The following is a 22,770-nucleotide window of genomic DNA, read 5'->3' as shown; positions in this document are numbered from 1 at the left end:
GAAATCAGCTTCTATAGAAAGCTAAACTTCAACAGACTTACCCCACAGTAGGGCTGCTCAATTAATCGAATTTTAATCTCGATTACGATCTGGGCTTTCAACGATCATTAAAAATGACCGAGCCGATTATTAGCACCTCCCTCGTGCTTTACTCTCGCGCTGCTCCGTGTGGCAAATCGAGCGCACCTCTCTGCATTTCGAATACGCGTCACAACAATTAAGAGGACCCGAGGGAAGCTCGGAAAGCTAAGCAGAAGTTATTTGGAGAGGAGAGTGACTGCTGTTGGTTGAAAAGAGAGGTAAAAAAACTTCAGTGGTGTGGAAACATTATGGGTTCGCGGAGTCAGACGTGGATCAAGTAGACACAGTGTGTAAACTTTGCTACGGTGTCGTAGCTGCACCACAGAGCAACACTGCAAAGTTCACTAAACATAGATGTTTACATTTTTCATTTATTTTTTATATTGCAAACATTTGCACTGTTATCAGTATTTGCACACTATTTTATATTATTTTTTGACAATCTTTAAAGTCATTATTCAACACATTGTTATTGTTAAATAAATATCGTCAAATAATCGCGATCTCAATTTCAGTGAAAATAATCGTGATTATCATTTTTGCCATAATCGAGCAGCCCTACCCCACAGTCAGTCATACTAAAGTAATTAATCAGAGATTAAACAATTAAATGACAGAAAAGTTTCTGCTTTTCAATTACAATAGACTTTGTTTTGTTTTTTTCGAAATTTTTCTGAAATGTTGCACATTTATTCCTTACCATTTAAACTCAAAGAGTTGTGCTGACAGATTTCTTTTTGACAGAAAGGGCAGTTACACTGGTTCAACCAATTTAAGATTAAAGTGGGTTGTATGTAGCCAACAATGTAAAATGAGTTTGATATTCCTGGTTTAGAGACTATATGACAGTGAGTCTTCTCTCATGAATAGCTTTTTAAAAAGGGCAACAAGGGTTGTAGACATTTGTGATTTGCTCAATTTCTCAATTTCAGCTTCATATTAAAGCTTATAGCTGATAGTTCTGCCTATCAAAGTAAGGACCATTTCCTTTCAAGCGTTTAGTATCATACCTCTTTGAACTCGTCAGCACTGCCTCAGGATGCAGAGCAAATTGAATGGTCTTCTTTCTTTCGCGTTTCGTCACTCCAACATCCAGGTGTCTGAACACAGCAGCAGATTAATAGCTGTTAACTTAAAACTGTTTTCCCTACAACACCTCAATGAGTGTGTGTTATGAAATTGTTCTGACTAGCAATAACTCTCAACATCTTAGTCAAGACGTGGAATAAATAAGTAAACCTGCCTTTTCCTAAACCATAATGAATTTATCTCTTCTGGGGATAATAGATTCATAGAATATATGAAGTGTGTGGGCTCACCTGTGTGGATTTATCTTTCATATAAGATGAGTAGTGCACATGTGGATCTCAAGATCACCGTCCAGTTATAGTGTCCAGAGAGTAAGTCCACAGAATAAAACCTAATCTCAAAATAAAAAAGTAAAATTCATTAAAATCTCTGTAAATCATTAAAATGATATTACAGATGAATATTTGCTATCCATATTTGTTCCACTGTGCAACATGAGTTGCATTATAGTATGAAGACTTCTTGTATCTGTGCTTGCAGAGGAATTATCCATGATGCCAGAGGTAATTACATGGTCACAGCTGCTCCAAGACAAACAAATCAAATCAAACTAAAAAAAAAAATGTTAAAATACATTTCAATACAGGAAACAAATGGTAAATCGTCTGTATTTGTATAGCACTTTTCTAGTCCCTAAGGACCCCAAAGCGCTTTACACATCCAGTCATCCACACATTCACACACTGGTGATGGCAGCTACATTGTAGCCACCCTGGGGCGCACTGACAGAGGCGAGGCTGCCGGACGCTGGCGCCACCGGGCCCTCTGACCACCACCAGTAGGCAATGGGGGTGAAATGTCTTGCCCAAGGACACAACGACCGAGACTGTCCGAGCTGGGGCTCGAACCGGCAACCTTCCGATTACAAGGCGAACTCCCAATTCTTGAGCCACGATCGCCCTTTACAAATTTTAACAAATCACCGGGCCTTCATCAATGTGCTCCAACCCATTTAGGCTAAAGTTAGTCAGCCTTCAATTTTTTCTCTGAATTAAACACAGAAGTGTTAAAGAAACAACAAAGTTTCTTACTAAGAAACAAAGTATCAGTGTAATTTGATGAATGCAAGCCAAACAAGCCAGGTGCATCACAAGTAGGGCTGGGCGATATGGCCTAAAATCCATATCGGGATATAATTTAAACCATGTGCGGTAACGATATATATCGTGATATATTATTTTCTTCTGTATAACGTATTTTCCACACTTAAAATCCTTTAATTTTCACAAAAATCGTGAGTGTGCCTTATGTATGAATTCTGGTTGTGCTTACTGACCTCGAACCGATTTTGGCAGAAATCTGTTAAAAAATGTTTTAGTACAACTTTGGTAAGCTGCACTGCTTGATGGATTGTCAGAGCATTACGGCTGCCGTAGTGAGGAGCTTCGCGAAGTAAATTGAGTCCAAAACTCCGTCCGCTTCAGGTCCCAAAGTCAAACGAACACAGAGTTAAAAACGGTCTAAATTCTTTCATCTTTAATAAAATCATCAGCGTTGCTGCTTTACCAGGTGTAACAATTAAGTTTAACATCCAGGCATCCATGAAAACAGAATTTATTAAATTTAACTGAGTTAGAAGTTAACAGGAAGTTAGCTCGCTAGTTTCCACCTAAACATGACATACCATGTTCTGACTGAGAGATTTTTGAAACTAATTAAAACGTACAGCTCTGCTACCACTTCCAATATAAATGAAGACAGAAAACTAAACAGCAGTGGCGTTTGCAGGGTTACTGAGGTATATAATGTTGTGCTACGTGATTGCTAGCGACACAGCTATGTTAGCATAACATTAGCACAGTGAAGCTGGAGGATGAACGCCAATTTTTTTTCCACTCGATAAAAGTTAACGTGAGGGATTTTATTTTATTAAATTACAAGCCATTTTTTTTTCATTTTTTGGTTACACAACCACCCATCACTACTCATGACAGCCTATGCTGCTGCAAATGTATAAACATACTGGGAAATCTATTAAGGTACTTGACGTTTTTTTGTTGCAACTGTGTGGTACCTAAATGAGATGTGGGCTACTGCTGACACTGTCATCTCATGTGAGGGCCACTTTAGCGTTCAAGTAGTAAAAAAAAACACAAACACAAACAAACAAGAAAACACCCACAAATATTTCTGAAGATGTAATGTTTTGTTTGTTTTTTTTTAATTTCAAATATTGTATAACAAGACAAAACAGAAAACGTGAATGCAAATGTTTTTCTCACTCTTAACTGAAGCCTTTCATTAAACTACCAAATAAACACATTGGTCCTCTCTTTCTGACAAGTGGCAGCACTTCTGCTATAACTGTGTTCGTATTTAACAAAATAAAAATGCAGACATAAGTGTACACATTAGTTTTTGACTCTCTCACTGAAGTTTGAGACCCCTGGTCTAGAGCGACTCATTTTCAGTTATACTTTCTACCAGTAGCAGAGCACTTTATTTTCAGTTGCTTATGTGAGCGAAGACCCTGGAACTTACTGTTAAGTTGCAGGGGAAGTTGCAGAGTTTAATCATCCATCCATTCTCTTCCGTTTATCCTTATCAGGGTCATGGGGGGCTGGAGCCTATCCCAGCCACAGGTCGCCAGCCTGATGCAGGGCTAACACAGAGAGAAAGACAACCATTCATGCTCACATTCACACCCATGTTCAATTTATATTCACCAAATAACCTAACCTGTCTAACGCCATGTCTTTGGGAGGAAACCAGAGTACCTGAAGAGAAGCCACACAAACACAGAAGGAACGTACAGTCTCCACACGGCCAGGTGGCGGAGTTGAACTCAGGACCTTCTTGCTGTAAAGCAACAGTGCTAATCACTGTGCCACTGTGAGTTTCTTTTATTTCCATTGAACAAAAGTTGATTTTTATTTGTATGTTTTCATAGCTCTTAGAAATAAAAACAGAACTGGCAAAAAATAAAAAAAAAAAAAAAAATTGCAATTGGTACATCTCCCGCTATAGTGAATGCCAACTTTAAGTCATTAAATGTATGTTGAATGTTAAAGCATTATTTATGACATTACAAATATTTGTAATACATACAATAATATTTAATATCTCCCATGCAGCTTGTATTATTGTTAAATATGAAGGTAGGAATTTAATGAGAAATCCAACCCAATAATCTTCGTCTTTGGCTCCTCCTGCTGGAGCATTGAACCAATGTCATTAACCGGGAGAAAGTTAGCAAAAAACAAAAACCTTATAAAGTAAGAAAACTTAACTTCATATTTATTACCACAACAAATAGATATATTTGCTCAGTCATAAACTTCTACTACAGTGGAGCAAAAAAGTATTTAGTCAGCCACCGATTGTGCAAGTTCCCCCACTTAAAATGATGACGAGGTCAGTAATTTGCACCAGAGGTACACTTCAACTGTGAGAGACAGAATGTGAAAAAAAAATCCATGAATTCACATGGTAGGATTTGTAAAGAATTTATTCGTAAATTAGGGTGGAAAATAAGTATTTGGTCACCTCAAACAAGGAAAATCTCTGGCTCTCACAGACCTGTAACGTCTTCTGTAAGAAGCTTTTCTGTCCCCCACTCGTTACCTGTATGAATGGCACCTGTTTGAACTCATCATCTGTATAAAAGACACCTGTCCACAGCCTCAAACAGTCAGACTCCAAACTCCGCCATGGCCAAGACCAAAGAGCTTTCGAAGGACAACCAGGAAAAGTATTGTAGACCTGCACCAGACTGGGAAGAGTGAATCTACAATAGGCAAGCAGCTTGGTGTGAAAAAAATCAACTGTGGGAGCAATCATCAGAAAATGGAAGACATACAAGACCACTGATAATCTCCCTCGATCTGGGGCTCCACGCAAGATCTCATCCCGTGGGGTCAAAATGATCATGAGAACGGTGAGCAAAGATCCCAGAACCACACGGGGGGACCTGGTGAATGACCTGCAGAGAGCTGGGACCAAAGTAACAAAGGTCACCATCAGTAACACACTACGACGGCAGGGAATCAAATCCCGCAGTGCCAGACGTGTTCCGCTGCTGAAGCCAGTGCATGTCCAGGCCCGTCTGAAGTTTGCCAGAGAGCACATGGATGATACAGCAGAGGATTGGGAGAATGTCATGTGGTCAGATGAAACCAAAGTAGAACTTTTTGGTATAAACTCAACTCGTCGTGTTTGGAGGAAGAAGAATACTGAGTTGCATCCCAAGAACACCATACCTACTGTGAAGCATGGGGGTGGAAACATCATGCTATGGGGCTGTTTTTCTGCCAAGGGGACAGGACGACTGATCCGTGTTAAGGACAGAATAAATGGGGCCATGTATCGTGAGATTTTGAGCCAAAACCTCCTTCCATCAGTGAGAACTTTGAAGATGAAACGAGGCTGGGTCTTCCAACATGACAATGATCCAAAACACACCGCCCGGGCAACAAAGGAGTGGCTCCGTAAGAAGCATTTGAAAGTCCTGGAGTGGCCTAGCCAGTCTCCAGACCTCAACCCCATAGAAAATCTGTGGCGGGAGTTGAAAGTCCGTGTTGCTCGGCGACAGCCCCAAAACATCACTGTTCTCGAGAAGATCTGCATGGAGGAATGGGCCGAAATACCAGCTACTGTGTGTGCAAACCTGGTAAAGACCTATAGTAAACGTTTGACCTCTGCTATTGCCAATAAAGGTTATGTTACAAAGTATTGAGTTGTATTTTTGTTATTGACCAAATACTTATTTTTCACCCTGATTTACGAATAAATTCTTTACAAATCCTACCATGTGGATTCATGGATTTTTTTTTCACATTCTGTCTCTCACAGTTGAAGTGTACCTCTGGTGCAAATTACTGACCTCTGTCATCATTTTAGGTGGGGGAACTTGCACAATCGGTGGCTGACTAAATACTTTTTTGCCCCACTGTATGTGTCACTGCAACGACTTGAGCAGCTCATGTTTCCTGGTTTAGCTGTTGGGCTGGCTGTTTGTTGTTTGGGGTCAGGAAAACTGTCACTTTAATGTTGCAGATTCTTCTGTAGACTTTTAAGGTTTTTATTCATCATCCTTTGAGTACCAAGTCTCTTTGTTATCACATCTAACTATTGAAGTTTCTCAGGTGACATCATGCACACATTGCTCAAGAATTGTCTGCCATAGTAGATATGAAAAATGTGTAATGCTCAATTCGTTAGGTAAAATTAGCTGCACAGACGCTATCACACCAAAAACCTCATGATTGCCTTAGTAAGATTGCAGTTGCCTGTAGCCTACGTGGAAGACACCGACTTGTCTACAAAAACTTGTGAAGTAGGGCTGGGCCATTTCATACCGTTCACGGTAATACCGGTATAATGTTGGGCAACGATAAGAAAATGAAATTCCGCGATAGAATATGGGTAAAACGCTCATGCGCAGTGCCTTTGTTTTCATACGCACATGGTGGAAAAAGCATGGCGGAGACGGAGAATGAGAAGGGCGAAAGCGGATCGTCAAATGAAACGGATGAAGTGGAACTGGTTTGTAAAAATGCTGCAACTTCAGTGGTGTGGAACTGGTTTAGCTTTCGTCCGTCAGATACACAACAAAGCACTATTTTTGGTAGAGCATGCTAGCGGGCCGTCGTTATTACCGTGGTTTTTGGAAATTACGGCATACTTAAAATCAACCCTTTGATTTTTCTGAAAATTGACAGAGCCCCTTATAATCCCGTGTGCCTTATGTATGAACTCTGGTTGTGTTACTGACCTCGAAATGATTTTATGTGCACGGCGCTCGCAAATCTGTCAAATGTTGTAGTACGACTTTGCTAAGCTACGAACCCGCGCCGCGGCAACATAATGTTACCGTATTGTGTGTGTATAACCTCTTTTTAAGTTTTGTGGATATTATACATGGTTATGCTGAGGATATGTCGGCCAGTTTCCTCTGGAAAAGCTTTTTGGTTAAACTGTCAGCAAAGAATTTGCATTTGCACTGTTACATTTTTATATAACTTTAATGCACATAAAAATAAAAAAAAAACAGCTGCTTGTTTAAGTGAAAATACATTGATGTTTGTTTGCTTGTTTGTTTTTTTTGCACTAATAAAGTTGTGGAGTTGTAAAGTATTTTGTCTAGTGTCAATAATATCATCAGTTATATCGTAATTGCAAATTTTCAAATGTATATCGTGATAAATATTTTTGGTCATATCGCCCTGCTCTATTGCGAAGTACCAACAGTAGTAAAACCTTAACAAGTGCAATAGAACCTGAAAGAGAATGTTTGATGAAAAATATCAGTGACTCGCACAATATGCTAGAGACCAATTACAAGGAGAGTTTTACGAACCGATCAGCCAAAACTGCAAAAATCTCTTTCTCTAGGAATCTAGATCAGTGGTCCCCAACCCCCGGGGCATGGACAAGTACCGGGCCGGGAGAGTTCAGGCTCGGATGTCAAATTTATGGTTTTCAGGGTTTTTATCGTTAACTCTGTTTCCCTGGGTCTTTTCCCGTGTTGTAGTTGTGCGTCTTATTTTGAAAGCAATATTTACACGTTACCATAGCAACCAGAGAGCATTAAGGGGCAGAGATGAGGATGTTACTTTTAATGTTGTTGGCGCATTTCAGGAGGACGCTGCTAATAAAGTTACACAATTACACAGTGAATTTGCGTTTATTATTATATTTACAAAATACCACAGTTTTTGTCTTGGTCATATCATTTTATTTTGTTGTATTTATCCGCCACACCTTAAAGGCTGGTCTGTGAAAATATTGTCTGAAATTAAACTGGGCCGTGGTGCAAAAAAGGTTGGACCGCTGATCAAGATCATGTGTTCATGTCAGTCAAGTCTTCACTCAACTATAAGAAAATGGTGAAAATAAATTAATGGCTATGCAATACGCAATAACTTTTTTGTACTCTAAAATGGCTTATGACGTTTGAACTAAAGCAGACTGTTCAGTTCAGTTGTCATAAAATGTGGATTGATCAAAACCACAGCCGTTGTTTTACATTTTGTAAGCGTTGTGGTCAGGTATCACCATAAAGCAGATAATGAAAATGTGGCGTAATATTCTGTTCTTTTTAACTGAAATTTGGAACTGGGCGATATGGGACATGAATTATCCTGATCACTTTTTCATATCAGTATATAGTAATATGTATCACTACAGGTCAGTACAGGTAAGCCATCTGGGTCTTTCTTTTCTAGGTATTGGCTAATGAGTGAATGACACTCAGCTAATAAAGTTTAAAAATATTTATTGAAACAAAAACAACACCACACAGCCATTTCAGAATTTGAGAATTTTAACTGTCCTTTTTTGCAAGTCCATAAACTCAGAATTCAGTTCTTTTCAGTTTCTTCAGTTCAGGTATGTGTATGTCAAAAAGTTAGTGTTGTTAATAGTACCCAGTAGGGATGGGTACCAATATCCGGTGCCATTATGGCCGAAAAGCAGCGCACATTTCGGTGCTTTATTTCAGTGCTTTTTTTCCTGAGATGTCATAAACTTTGGCTGTACTTCACAGCAAAAGATGTAAACTCAGCAGCCTGCAACAAGTGCTTTACGGTGATACTGTGCAAAGGAGGTAACTCCTCGAATCTGATGAAACACCTGGCGACGCATAGCATTATGTTAAAAGCCGAGAAATGCACCGTATTTGATAGCTTGCTGCGAGACCTCACACCGAGCACATCTACTGCGGGTGTGGTGCCTGTTATCAGACCCGGAGTTAGCAACATCCCCCAAAAACCCGAAGAGGAGACTCCTGGCCCCTAGCCCTGCCAGTGTAGCAGAAATGATGAGGATGATGATGGCAGCAGCAGCCTTTCTTCTCTGCGTGAGCAGCTTAATGTTGTTCGTGTGTAATTTACGTTGAGTAGGCTAACCACGTTATTACATTAATGCATGTATGGTGAACTAGCAAACACCGTCGTAGTTACATGCGGCTGTCTTCTTGTTTGATAGAGTGATACCATATATGCCCTACAGCTGCAAAAAAGGCTAACGTTGTTATCTTTTTACAGAAAAAACAGCTGAACATGAGAGGTTTTAGGACAAAGTTTGTATTTTCCATTGTTTAAACACCAGTTCCAACCAAAGGAGGTATGTTGTATCAACAGAAAAGGCTAACTTGGTTATCATTTTGCAGAAAAAAAGAGACTGCTAAAAATAAAAACATAAGAGGTTTTTGGATAAAGTTTGTGTTCTCCATTCTTTAAGCACCGGTTCGAGCACCGGTTCGAGCACCGGCACGTTTCAAAAGTACCGGTTTGGCACCGGTATTGGATAAAACCTAAACGATACCCATCCCTAGTACCCAGATGGTGTATTGCTTCAGATCTGAAAAACTTATAATGTAGCTACAGAACCTGATAGCTACGGCTGATCCTGAATCCTGACTTGCCACATGTGGATGAATTTGTCTCAGACTTCAATAACAAACCCGACCTGCACAAGGGAGTGACTATTTCTGCATTATTTTAGATTAGCTTAAGGTTAGTGCACAGAGAGCTTCATGGAATGCACACATACACAGAGCGAGTAAATAAAATACTGAACATGCCTAAGTAAATATATTTTTAAAAGTGCTATTAACATGAAATTCTCACCAGATGTTGTAACAACCCATACAATCCACACGTGCAAAGAACAAATCACAGACGTCCATAAATTATATGTAACAGTGAGAAATGACACAGAAAAAGGCTATTTAACACGCTTACTGAAATGTATTTAAAACATTGTACAAAAACCTTTGTCGGTGATGACTGCTTTAAGATGCATCCTGTATTGCTCAGGTGTGGTTTTGGCCCATTGTTCTACACCAAGGGTGGGCAACTCCAGGCCTCGAGGGCCAGTGCCCTGCAGGTTTTAGATCTCACCCTGGGTCAACACACCTGAATCAAATGATGAGTTCATTCATTGGAGAACTTCAAGACATGTTGAGGTCATTTAGCCATTTAAATCAGCTGTGTTGGGTTGAGGACACATCTAAAACCTGGAGGACACCGGCCCTCGAGGCCTGGAGTTGCCTATCCCACAAAGTCTTCAAATCTGGAAGGTTTGATGGCCCCCTTCTATGAACTCTGAGCCTTAGTTCCAGTTCCGTATGCTAAAAAACAGCCCCCTGCCATGTTATTCCCATTTCCAAACTTCACTGTTTCTATGGTGTTTTGGGGATAATGTGCAGTCAGATTTGGTCTCATCTGACCAGGCTATATTCTCCCAGAATTTCACAGGCTTGTCTAAATCTTGTTCTGTTAACTTTAAATGTACTTATGAGCATGCATTTTCTTCAGCATTGGAGTCCTGCGTGGTGCGCGTGGCATTTCCAGTAGAAAGGCATTTCCAGTAGAAATGGGCTGACACATCCTGAGCATAACCGTGTATAATATCTAGGGATGGGTATCATTTAGGTTTTATCCGATACCAGTACCAAACCGGTACTTTTGAAACGGTGCCGGTGCTTAAACGGTGCTCAAACCGGTGCTTAAAGAATCAAGAACACAAAATTGGTCCAAAAACCTCTCATGTTCAGCTGTTTTTTTGTAAAAAGATAACAATGTTAGCCTTTTCTGCAGCTATAGAGCATATATGGCATCACTCTTGGCTGGAAGCAGTGCTTAAACAATGGAAAAAACACAAACTTTGTCCAAAACCTCTCATGTTTAACTGTTTTCCACTTTTTCTTTGGTCATTTTAGCCTTTTTGGCCAGGGTGAAGGGAGTATCTGCCATCAAACAAGAAGACAGCCGCATGTAGCTATGACGGTGTTTGCTAGTTCACCTTACGTGCATTAATGTAATAACTAGAGGTGGGAATCACCATACATCCCACGATACGATATTATCACAATACTTAACGCACGATACGATATTATTGCAATTTTTTAAAAATATTTTGCGATATTCAGATTCTGTACATAAAGGTAAACTTTATCAATATTCATTTTATCTAATATCAAAGTCTCACACTCAGTCTTTCTCTCATTTCAGTCAGTTTTATTGTTGACAAACTGAACGGTTTGTATTACAGTCTAGTCCAACTTAACTGAATGCAACCATCTGGTACAATTATAGCTATTCTGAACTATGCAATTTATGAAAACTATGCAGCCCATTCAGCAACTGAAGAATTTGAAAGTAAATTAAAACAAAATATAATTTTACATTAAATAAAAAAGTTTAACTTAATTAAAATAAAACATGTCTTAAATTTAGTTTATTGCTGCCAAAAAAAAAGTTAAACACATTTGGACAGTGAAGGAATGTCAGGATTCTTGCTCAGAAAAAGGATCAACGTGCTCTGAAGTCAGAGCATGTTCCAGTCTACAAAAACTTTTGTAACAAAATATCGATTTCTGCTGTCCCTGTATCGATACATTATTAGCAAACAAAATATCACGATACTACACAGTATCGATTTTTTCCCCCCACCCCTAGTAATAACGTGGTTAGCCTACTCAACGTAAATTACACACGAACAACATTAAGCTGCTCACGCAGAGAAGAACGGCTGCTGCTGCCATCATCATCCTCATCATTTCTGCTACACTGGCAGGGCTAGGGGCCAGGACTCTCCTCTTCGGGTTCTTGGGGGATGTTGCTAACTCCGGGTCCGATAACAAGCAACACACCCTTAGTAGGAACGGCGCATTTCTTGGATTTAAAAAAAAAACAAAAAACGCTATGCGTCGCCAGGTGTTTCATCAGATTCGAGGAGTTACCTCCTTTGCACAGTATCACCGTAAAGCACTTGTTGCAGGCTGCTGAGTTTGCATCTTTTGCTGTGAAGTACAGCCAGACGTTTGACCGCTTCGCCTTGGGCATTTTTAGCGCTGCTCTAAAAGAACGTATGTACCTGGGCCCGCCTACTATCCTTGGAAACGTAAAATGATTGGCTAGAATCTGAAGCGTATCACATCTCAGTAAAAAAAATAAAGCACCGAAATGCACGCTGCTTTTCAGTCTGGTTACTACCGTTTATGTCAGAAACGATACCGGTACCCATCCCTAGTCATTTCTCATGGTTACACATAATTTATGGAGATTTATGGTTTGATTTCTTTGCATGTGTGGATTGGATGGGTTGTTACTAACATCCGGTGAAAATTTCATGTAAATAGCACCTTTAGAAATACATTTACGTAGAAAATTGGTCATGTGTTGAATACTTATTTTACCCACTGTGTTTGTGTTTACATTAATATATATGAACTACATAAAAAAAATGATATAATGTGTTAATGACTCTTGCTTCTGGTACCCCATGTGGTGACAAATGCTCTCAAGTGCTGACAACCAGGTGCTAATCAGTACTGCTGCCTTTGCTATACAGCCATCCTTTGAACGCCACAGGAGTCGGTTTGTGACAGTGGGATGGTGGGGGGTGGCATCTCCTGCACTGGAAAATCGAGGCTTGGTCATTATTGTCAATCTCAATGCAGCAACATAGGAAGAAAGGGATTCTGCAACCAGTGGCATTCCTATAGCTTCACAGTTTGGACCGAACTCCAAGACGACAACACATTTCCAGAATTTGGGAATGGAGAGGATTGAATGGCCTGTTTGCAGTTCTGACCTAAACCCTACCAAACACCATCCATTCGCTTCCACTTATCCTTTTCAGGGTCGCGGGGGGCGCTGGAGCCTATCCCAGCTGTCATAGGGCGAAAGGCGGGGTACACCCTGGACAGGTCGCCAGTCTGTCGCAGGGCTAACACATAGGGACAGACAACCATTCCTATCCCCACAAGCTGCATGTCTTTGGACGGTGGGAGGAAGCCGGAGTACCCGGAGAGAACCCACGCAAACACGGGGAGAACATGCAAACTCCACACAGAAAGACCCCAGCCTGATGGTGGAATTGAACTCAGGACCTTCTTGCTGTGAGGCAACAGTGCTAACCACCATGCCACCGTGCTGCCGCCCCTACCGAACACTTCCGGATATAATGATGAAATGTAAAAACTATGAAAAATTTCGTACAGGCCAGGTTAGTCTATGCCTGGCCTATGGTTAGTCTATGCCAACACCAATATCTCTCTGCAATATACATCACTGGTTACTAATTGCCCAGGGGTCATTTGATTTCCTTTAATATTAAAGGAAATAAAATTTACACCCCAAAAATGTAAGTAATAACCAGAGCAATAGCTAAACAATGTCACTAAAGAAATAATGATTGTTTATGGCATATTTAGGCCCCCAGACAAAACACCCTGGATTTCAGCAGTGATATTTACGTCAAGTGTAGATAACATCATGTAATAACCCACTCCAGAGAGATTAGCCAGGCTAACTGAAATAATCATGACATGTTTCATGTGTCTGTGTTGCACATGAGCCTGATAAATACTGGCGTGTAGACAGAGACATGGATGATGAAGAGACTAGCCTACTTGCTCATAGTTTCCGTTTGTCTCTTAGGCCCCAATTACCAAAAGACCTAAATACAGTCAGTTGACAACATATTTTATTTCCCTTCCACTGACAGCAAACAGGTACATTTAGCAGATGAATAAAAAAACTGTTTGATGGAAATCTGGATAACCATCGATAACACTCAGATCAGAGAGTCGTGTTTATCTTCGACAGAGCAGCTGCATCATCGCCACCACACTGGAGTCTACAGCCTGACGTCGTTACCTCGTCACAATGTACCGTAGAAATCCTGTTTATCAGCTAATATCAAGTTATTGATTTTAAATAGTTGCTATACAGTGCCCCAACAATAAAACTGAACGCATGGGTGGAGCTGAAATAGTATTTAACTTCGGACGATAACAACCCAACTATGGCGAACATATGGCGATGATGTACCTCTTTGCTATTTCTAGCATCCAGCATCAGATAGGTCGACTGCATTACGACACACGTAGAGTGCTAGCAACTAGCCTAGCATAGCTCCCGAGTGTGGTGAGCTCTGACTTTGCTACAAGGGGGATGGTGCGCTAAACTACAGCTAGCTATTGAAATGTGTTATAATAAATGCTATACTGGCTTTAAACAAACACTCCCGGCCTTTGTCTGAATTATGACAATGAAATCTTGAATTTGGCGCAAGTCCATTTCACATGAAATTAAGTAATTTAGGAGTTGCTTCGACTGTTTGTTCCCTTTCCTCGGTATTTTGAGTCACCAAAACACAACGCGGCCCCCGCTTTTCGAACAGCATGAAAAATTAAGTATTTTATTTTCTCCGGTACTGAACAGGGGCCTACACATAGGCCGAACGCGAGGGTGGAACGTAACTATTCGGAAACAGGTTGGGTCTTTTTTTTAATCAAAGGACGCATTTATTCATTTATCGTCGAAACCATTCTATTGCCCGATTTGTCAAGCTACTTTGGTTTGGCGGTCGCTCAGTAGGTGACTGAACACCACTTAGCATAGCACGAAGCTAAACGATGATGGGTGCATTTAGGATAAACTTCATTTGCTAGACAGGAAGCGGTTACCTTTGGGAACAGGCAAGCTCCTGCTGTACAGCGGTGACACTCTCTGCCTGTGGACCAGGTTGCCGTCCGAGCCACTTCCACCCGGGTTGGCGGGACTGGAGCAACTGGACGTCGTAGGTCCTGTGTTGCTCCCGGCTAGAGGAAGAGGGGGGGTTGAGTTGTGTTGAATTCTACGCAGAAGCCGGTACAGTACCGTGACGCGGAGCGGCTGCACGCGGATCGTGGCGGTGGAGGTGTTACTGCTGCAGATAGAGATGAGGCTGTGGGAGAGGCGCCGAGTTTATTCCGCTGTTGTCGCTGGGACGAACTCGCTGTTGGCTGACCTGACTACCAGCAATTACTTCATTAGATTGTTTGTGATGTTAACATGGCGAACGTAACAGTTCCTTTTATAAGCTCACATTTTCACTAACGGAATTGCTTTTAACACAGTTGACAAAAGCTGTCCATGAAGTACACTTTGCCTTTCAGGTTACGAAAAATTCTCAACTTCAATTGACATGGCATGATTTCCACTTGTGCGCTGATCCTGAATAAAAATGTTTTTTTGGCAGAATTCAAACTTATGTTGCCACGCTTGCATATTTATTTGCACCTTAAAGTCAAACTAGTCCTCCCCCAAACCAACCACTCTCCAATACAGCAACGCAGTTACCTATCACTTCATATATTTTATGTGACGCCAGAGCCACGCCCACCTGGAGGACAAAACGGTACTGCGGTCCTTTGCCCTCCCGGCTTTGATCGCTTCGAGTTTAACTCGAAGATGCCACATAGTTGCTGTGCTATTGGATGCATAGCCCAACGTTTATTTACAACTGTCAGAAGCGTGTAGACTCTAAGGGTCTCAAATTGAAATGAGCCGTGGGCCACTGCTGGCACTGTCATCTCATGTGAGGGATACTTTAGGGTTCAAGTAGTACAAACAAACAAGAAAACACCCACAAATAATTCTAGAAATGCAGTGTTTTGTTTGTTTTTGAATTTTAAATATTGTATAACAAGACAAAACTCCAAACGTGAACACACATTTTTTTCTCACTAACTAACTGAAGCCTTTTACTGGTACTTAAATTTGTACTTGGTACTTTCTTTCTGGCCAGACACATGGCAGCACCTCTGCTATCATTTTTGTTCATATTTAACTAAAATGAAAATGCAGATATAAGTGTACACATTAGGTTTTGACTGCTAGTGAAAATTGTTTTCTTTACAAATAACTCTCACTGAACTAACACAACCAATCCCTCAACATGTTTGTACTCTCTGCTCATATTGCCTTCATATTAAATATTTTTTTGCTTTTTAAAGAAAGCATTTTAACATTGAGCTCAACAACAAACAAATCCTCTCTAACAAAAAAAAGTAACTTCGTGGGCCAAACTCCATTATATTTCTTCATGTCAATATACGTAGCACTTATCTTTGCTAATGATGGGGAAATTCTTGTTGTTCACCTCCCACATGGTGGCGTTATTTACCCATCCACATAAAAAATGTAGCTGTCCGTATTTTGAAAGCTTTCACTCTGGTAACAGGGTAATATGAGGGATTGTCTACAAGATACATGTAGATGTCACCGGACTGGAGCTGTGTGAGACATGTATCCACTTTCGGGGATTAAAATAAAGCTGCTGTGATATAATGTGGGCCACAAATTACCAGAATGCATAGTTTCTCTTCATATCTTCCTTTTGCCTCCATGGATGGATGATCCAAGTAGTTATTTAATACAAAAGTTATGTAGATAGATATATGAGGGGTTGTACAAGCCAAAATCTAGTCCCTCATTCTCACACATACATTCTTCTTTTACATCCATATATCTGGATCCTCACATACTGTCTTGCAAATATATTAACACTACCTATTTTACACACACACACACACACACACACACACACACACACACACACACACACACACACACACACACACACACACACACACACACACAGTATTTATCATTTACTCTTACAGATATACGTTTTGACTCTCACATAAATGCATTTTCTAAGCAGGAAGTCACTATTAAACCACACAGTAATATACACTTGGAACTTTGTTTTACTAATCAAGACCTGACCAGAAGAACTAAGCAAAGAAGCTATTCAAAATCATTCAGTTTTCTTTACTAGTATTGTTTTTAATTTGGGGAGTAAGTAGCAATGGAAATGCCATAAGATTTTTTTAAATAATGTATTAGAATGTATTGAACAAATTCAAAGAGAGACTGCAGATTCTTTGTTCTTCAGAAGAACTAGTTGATCACATTCAAACCTTTTCTGGAATTTCTTTTTTCAGAACCGGTAGAATACTTGTGCACTTTCACCACAAGGAGGGTAATCCCCTCTTCAGATGTGTCAGGGCATAGTCAACAATGCAGGAATGGATAACCCAGATATGAATGGTATTTGTAAAAGTGACTGTGGTACTGGTGAATACAGAGCACTATCAGTTGGAGACAATGTTGTTACACTTGATGACGAAGATGATGGCAGTCACAGTATTGTATTGCAACCTTGTTCATTTTCTTGAGAGAAAAACACATTACATTGTGGAGGTAAGCATCAACGACACAGCTCTCAGTTCTCACTCCTTCTTTATTCGTCTCCAACATCAACTGCGCATATCGCGCCACAAAACACAGGAACACACTTCCTCTACACTGGGTGTGAGTGGAGCCCTCTAGTGGTCCACCACACATGCCCCCCCCCCCCCCCCCCCGAACACCCAGCAGAACTAGTCCAGGACCCGGGGCTTAAGCAAACGGCCGGAGCGGCTGAACTGGGGGGGTGGGGAACTGACAGAGGGCAACCCAGCCCGGGAGCGAGGCTGGCACTGGCGGTCAGAAAAAGCTGAAGACGACTCGGACTCCGTTGATTTTGGGTCGCTCCTGGGGGAAAAAACAGAATCCATCAGCCCGGTGGCAGGTGGGCGGCCGCGGCGAGGGGCCTGGGCCGGGACCACCTGATCCTCTTGCATAACATGTGCAGGCTTAAGTCTGTCAACAGAGACAACTTCCTGCCGACCGCCAAAGTCCAAAACGAAATGTTTGTTGCCTGGTTTAAGAACCCTGTATGGCCCGTCATATGGTGGACGCAGCGGAGTCCTATGGGCACCGTGCCTGACGAAAACGAAACGAGCAGAGTCCAATGAACTCGGAACAAAGGTGTCAGGCAGGCAGTGGTGCACAGGACCAGTAACAGGAAATGAGTTTCTTGGGGGGCGAAAAGGCAACAAAGAGGTATCGAAACATGGGGGAGGGCTCTCAGGTAAGAATTCCCCGGGGACCCGGAGAGGCTGGCCGAGGATCAGTTCAGCCGGGGAAACCCCGAGGTCTTCTTTAACCGCGCTACGCAAACCCAGCAAAACCCACGGAAGACGGTCGACCCAGTCGCCACTTGTCAAGGAAGCACGGAGTGCGGCCTTAAGTGACCGGTGAAACCGTTCGCACATCCCATTAGCTTGCGGGTGGTATGCTGTGGTGCGGTGGACCTTGACTCCCAGGCCGTCAGCCATAGCAGACCAAAGCTCGGAAACAAACTGGGGGCCCCTGTCCGAGTACCGCCTCCGGCCACCTGGTTGTGCGGTCCACCACAGTCAAAAGGTGCGTGAAACCCTGTGACTGCGGCAAGGCACCTAACAGGTCCACATGAACGTGATCGAAACGCCTACCCGGGACACGGAAAGGTTCGAGGGGTGCCTGTGTGTGCCGGTGGATTTTCGAGCGTTTGCATGGGATACAAACTGCCGCCCATTCTTTCACCGTCTTGCGAAGGCCCGGCCAAACAAACCTGGCGCTGACCAGCTTGACCGAGGCCCGGACGCCGGGATGAGAGAGGGCATGCACCGAGTCAAAAACACGACGACGCCACGAAAGGGGAACCACCGGGCGGGGGCGGCCGGTGGAAACGTCGCAAAGAAGGTGCGGACCGCCGTCCCACACCGGGGTGTCCTCCAGCACGAGGCCCGTTTTTGTTGACTGAAGGGCAAGGACGTCCGGGTCAGCACGTTGCTCGGCGGCCATGGCAGCGTAGTTGATGCCAACATACACCGGAGAAACCAACACACGTGAGAGACAGTCAGCGACGTGATTGGACTTACCAGCCACATGCTGAATGTCTGTGGTAAACTCAGAAATGGCCGCCAACTGGCGCTGCTGGCGTGCGCTCCATGGGTCAGAGACCTTGGACATCGCAAACGTCAAAGGTTTGTGGTCAACGTACGCAGCAAAGTTGCGACCCTCGAGGAAAAAACGAAAATGCCGTGTCGCGAGGTGCAGGGCCAGCAACTCCCTGTCAAAAACACTGTACTTGCGTTCAGCATCCCGGAGCGTACGACTGAAAAAGGCGAGCGGTTGCCAGAGACCTGAAACCCGCTGTTCCAACACTCCGCCCACTGCCACGTCCGAGGCGTCGGTGGTCAACGCGATCTCCGCCGACGGAAGCGGGTGGGCCAGCAGGGCGGCGTCAGCCAGCGCAGACTTGGCTGCGGAAAACGCACGGACGCGTTCAGGCAGCCAGTCAACCGGATCTTTGGCTGTTTTACCTTTTAAGGCAGCATTAGAGTGGCTGTAGCAGGTGGGCAGCTCTGGGGAGAAAGCGGTTGTAAAAATTTATCATCCCCAAGAACTCATGCAACGCTTTAACCGACGTGGGACGCGGAAAAGCCGAAACGGCCTGGACTCTGTCGGGCAACGGAACCACACCTTCAGCGGAAATGCGGTGCCCGAGGAAATCCAGAACAGGCAACCCAAACTGGCACTTGGAAGGGTTGATGATCAGGCTGTGCGCTTCCAAACGCTGGAAAACCTGGCGCAGATGGGACTCGTGCTGGCTCGCTGAGCAGCTGGCCACCAATATATCGTCCAGATAAACAAAAACGAACGGCAGCCCACGCAAAACGGAGTCCATCAGCCGCTGAAAGGTCTGGGCGGCACCTTTCAGGCCAAACGGCATGCGCAACAACTCGAACAAGCCGAAGGGGGTAATGACAGCGGTTTTAGGAACGTCTTCGGGGCGCACGGGAACCTGGTGATACCCCCGCACCAAGTCAATTTTAGAAAAAATCGACGTTCCGGCGAGATTGGCAGAAAAATCCTGAATGTGGGGGATGGGGTAACGGTCATTCTCCGTGGCATTATTTAAACGGCGGAAATCTCCGCATGGCCGCCACCGACCGTCCGATTTGGGCACCATGTGAAGCGGAGAGGCCCATGCACTGTTCGAACGCTGTACAATGCCAAGGTGCTCCATGGCTGCAAACTCTTCCCGAGCGACGGACAGTTTCGCGGGGTCGAGGCGGCGCACGCGCGCGAACACCGGGGGCCCGACCGTGGGAATATAATGCTCAACCCCATGCTTCGTTACCGTGCTAGAGAAATTAGGGACAGACAGCGATGGAAACTCTAAAAGCAAACGCTGAAAAGCATCCCCGGAGGTCACTACATTAGCCCGAATCAGGGGCTCGGCGGCCCGAGTAAAACAGGGTAGCGAAGAAAACGAGAGAGCATCGATTAAACGTCTGTTAGCGACATCGACAAGTAGTCCATGAGCACACAGGAAATCAGCACCCAAAATAGGTACAGAGCTAGCAGCAACAACAAAGTTCCACTGGAAATCCCGGCCATGAAAACAAACAGTCACCAACCTTTCCCCAAACGTTTTGATGGGAGAGCCGTTAGCTGCAATGAGCTGCGGCCCACAGTTCGCTGCTAGTCCGTCGGCAGCGGTAGGGGGAAGGAGGCTCTTCTGGGAGCCGGAGTCCACGAGAAAACGTCTCCCGGAGCGCGAGTACTCTATGAAGAGCAGCCTTTCTGTATTGCCAGCGGTCGCGGCTGCTACAGCGCGCTGGCGGGTCCGTTTCCCTGGGCCGTGAAAGCGCAAGGCGGCAGGCAGCGACGCGCTCTGTCACCAAAACGCTGATGGTAGAAACAGATGCTCTTTCCGCGGTGCCGGCGTGTAGCAATCCCTGCCGTCAGCAAGGGGGCGGATGCTCCGGGGGAGGCAGGTGGAGGCGTGGAAGGTGCCGCCGGCGTGTCCGTAGCCAGGGCGTGAACGTCGAAAGTGCGGCTAGCCAGGAGAATACGATCCGCTTCTTCAGCCAGGGAGCGATAATCCTTCGCAGGCAGAAGCGGAGAGTTCACGAGGACAGCTCTCACGGCGGCCGGTAGTTGGCGAAGGAAGAGGTGCACGAAGAGGAAACCACCGTCATCCGGCCCGAGCAACGATAGCATGTTCTCCATGAGCTCGAGCGCGGTACCGCCACCCAAGCCTGACAGGTTGAGGAGCTTTTCGGCTCGTTCGGCGTCGGAGAGGGCATAGCGCCGAAGAAGCAGCTCTTTGAGGGCGGCGTATTTCCCTTGGGCGGGTGGGTCCCGGAGGAGCGCCATCGCGCGACGGGTGGCCAGCGGGTCGAGCGAGGCCACCACATGGTGATACTTCGTGTCGTCAGCCGAGATGCCACGAAGGGCGAACTGAGCCTCCACGTGTACGAACCATGACGGGGGGTCATGGAGCCAAAAGTCCGGCAGTTTCAGTGCCACAGCGAACGTAGCTGCAACAGGAGGCGGAGGTCCGGCGGCCGCTGATGCATCCATAGCGGAGTGTGCGTTATCTACGGCCCGTTGCATGCTCGAGTCAGGGGTCACCAATGTGGAGGTAAGCATCAACGACACAGCTCTCAGTTCTCACTCCTTCTTTATTCGTCTCCAACATCAACTGCGCATATCGCGCCACAAAACACAGGAACACACTTCCTCTACACTGGGTGTGAGTGGAGCCCTCTAGTGGTCCACCACAACATTAACAAAAGAGACCCATTATGTTGGAAGAAGGACCACAAAGGATATTTAATTTATGGTAGTTGTGATTGTATGGAGCTCCGCAAGGGACATGGGAGAAAAAAAATTAAGATAAACTTTTGTGAGATCTCACAAAACAATGTGCCGGGTGAGCGGTGTTCCCCCCGGCTATAGTAGGTCTCGACCTCCCGTTAGCTTCGAGATGGTGGGTGTCAGACGTCTCCGAAAACGTCGGAGCACTTTTGCAAATATGTGATGTCTTGTAAATCGAGCAGATATTTGACATTTACACAGCTACATTCACGCCTCAAAATATCTTAAAAGTTTATTTTGTGACCCAGAAAGAGTAATATTACAACTAAGTAGCTGCCGCCATTGTTGGAATTCAACTTTTGCGAGATCCCGAGTTAGTTTTGCGAGATCTCGCAAAAGTTCATCTTAATTTTTTCCCCTCCCATATCCCTTGTGGGGCTCCGTATGATTGTGCACAGATTTTTGTTAGTCTAGTATCATTAGAAATGTTGTCACCGATTTAAACTCAAAGACAGTTAAAGCTAGTTAAAGTTATCGTCCATTTCATGCATGTTGCCAGTTTGGATATTATTTCAAGACATTTATCAGTATAATTATATGTAGTGTTGGGGAGTAACGGAATACATGTACCGCCGTTACGTATTTAAAATACAAAATATGAGTAACTGTATTCTGTTACAGTTACCGTTTAAATAGGTGGTATTTAGAATACAGTTACTTTAACGAAATAAATGGATTACACGGCGGTATTTTCCTGTTTCATATTGTTTGGGTTTTGTTTGTTCTGTCGTTCTGTTGTTGCAGGCAGCAGCGTTACGGTTGCCATGGTTACAGGGTGACGCGCTCTCTCTGCGACTGTGTGTTTCCTGGAAGAGAGACCAGCCCTTTCTCAATTCTAAGTACGCAAGTACGTACTCGCGTTCTCGGCGAGACCGGTCTTGCCGAGATCACACGGGAGTACGTACTTGCTGAGAACGCGAGCACGGACTCGCGTTTTGTACAATTGGAACACCAGCGTACTTGATGATGTCACAGGTCCAGAGTTTTTACTGCCGTCCCCTCTTAATTTAACTGTGAGTAATATGTTATGAAGCTTAACTTTAATCACAGCCAAACCGGTATACTCAGGAACAAATAAAACACTGAAATAAACCAAACATTAACATTTAGAAGTGATCTAAGTGACTTATATATTCAATTCAATTCAATTTTATTTATATAGCGCCAAATCACAACATAAGTCGCCTCAAGGCGCTTCATAGATACAGAGAAAAACCCAACAATCATATGACCCCCTATGAGCAAGCACTTTGGGGACAGTGGGAAGGAAAAACTCCCTTTT

At 43.7% G+C, this 22,770-nt stretch overlaps 1 protein-coding gene across 1 annotated transcript in view; it reads right to left on the bottom strand.

The window, feature by feature from the left end:
• Positions 1-16,056, bottom strand: part of glcci1a (glucocorticoid induced 1a) — a 30,035-nt gene extending 13,979 nt beyond the window's left edge. The window contains 5 exon segments of the mRNA XM_080295859.1: positions 1,125-1,181; positions 1,401-1,447; positions 14,591-14,839; positions 14,842-14,917; positions 16,003-16,056. Of these exon segments, the coding sequence (XP_080151985.1) occupies positions 1,125-1,181; positions 1,401-1,447; positions 14,591-14,839; positions 14,842-14,917; positions 16,003-16,056 (483 nt within the window).
• Positions 16,057-22,770: the final 6,714 nt, after the last annotated feature.

The sequence above is a fragment of the Astatotilapia calliptera genome, chromosome 22 (assembly GCF_964374335.1).
Source record: "Astatotilapia calliptera chromosome 22, fAstCal68.1, whole genome shotgun sequence".
NCBI lineage: Eukaryota > Metazoa > Chordata > Actinopteri > Cichliformes > Cichlidae > Astatotilapia > Astatotilapia calliptera.
This window is presented reverse-complemented; position numbering and strand designations above follow the sequence as displayed.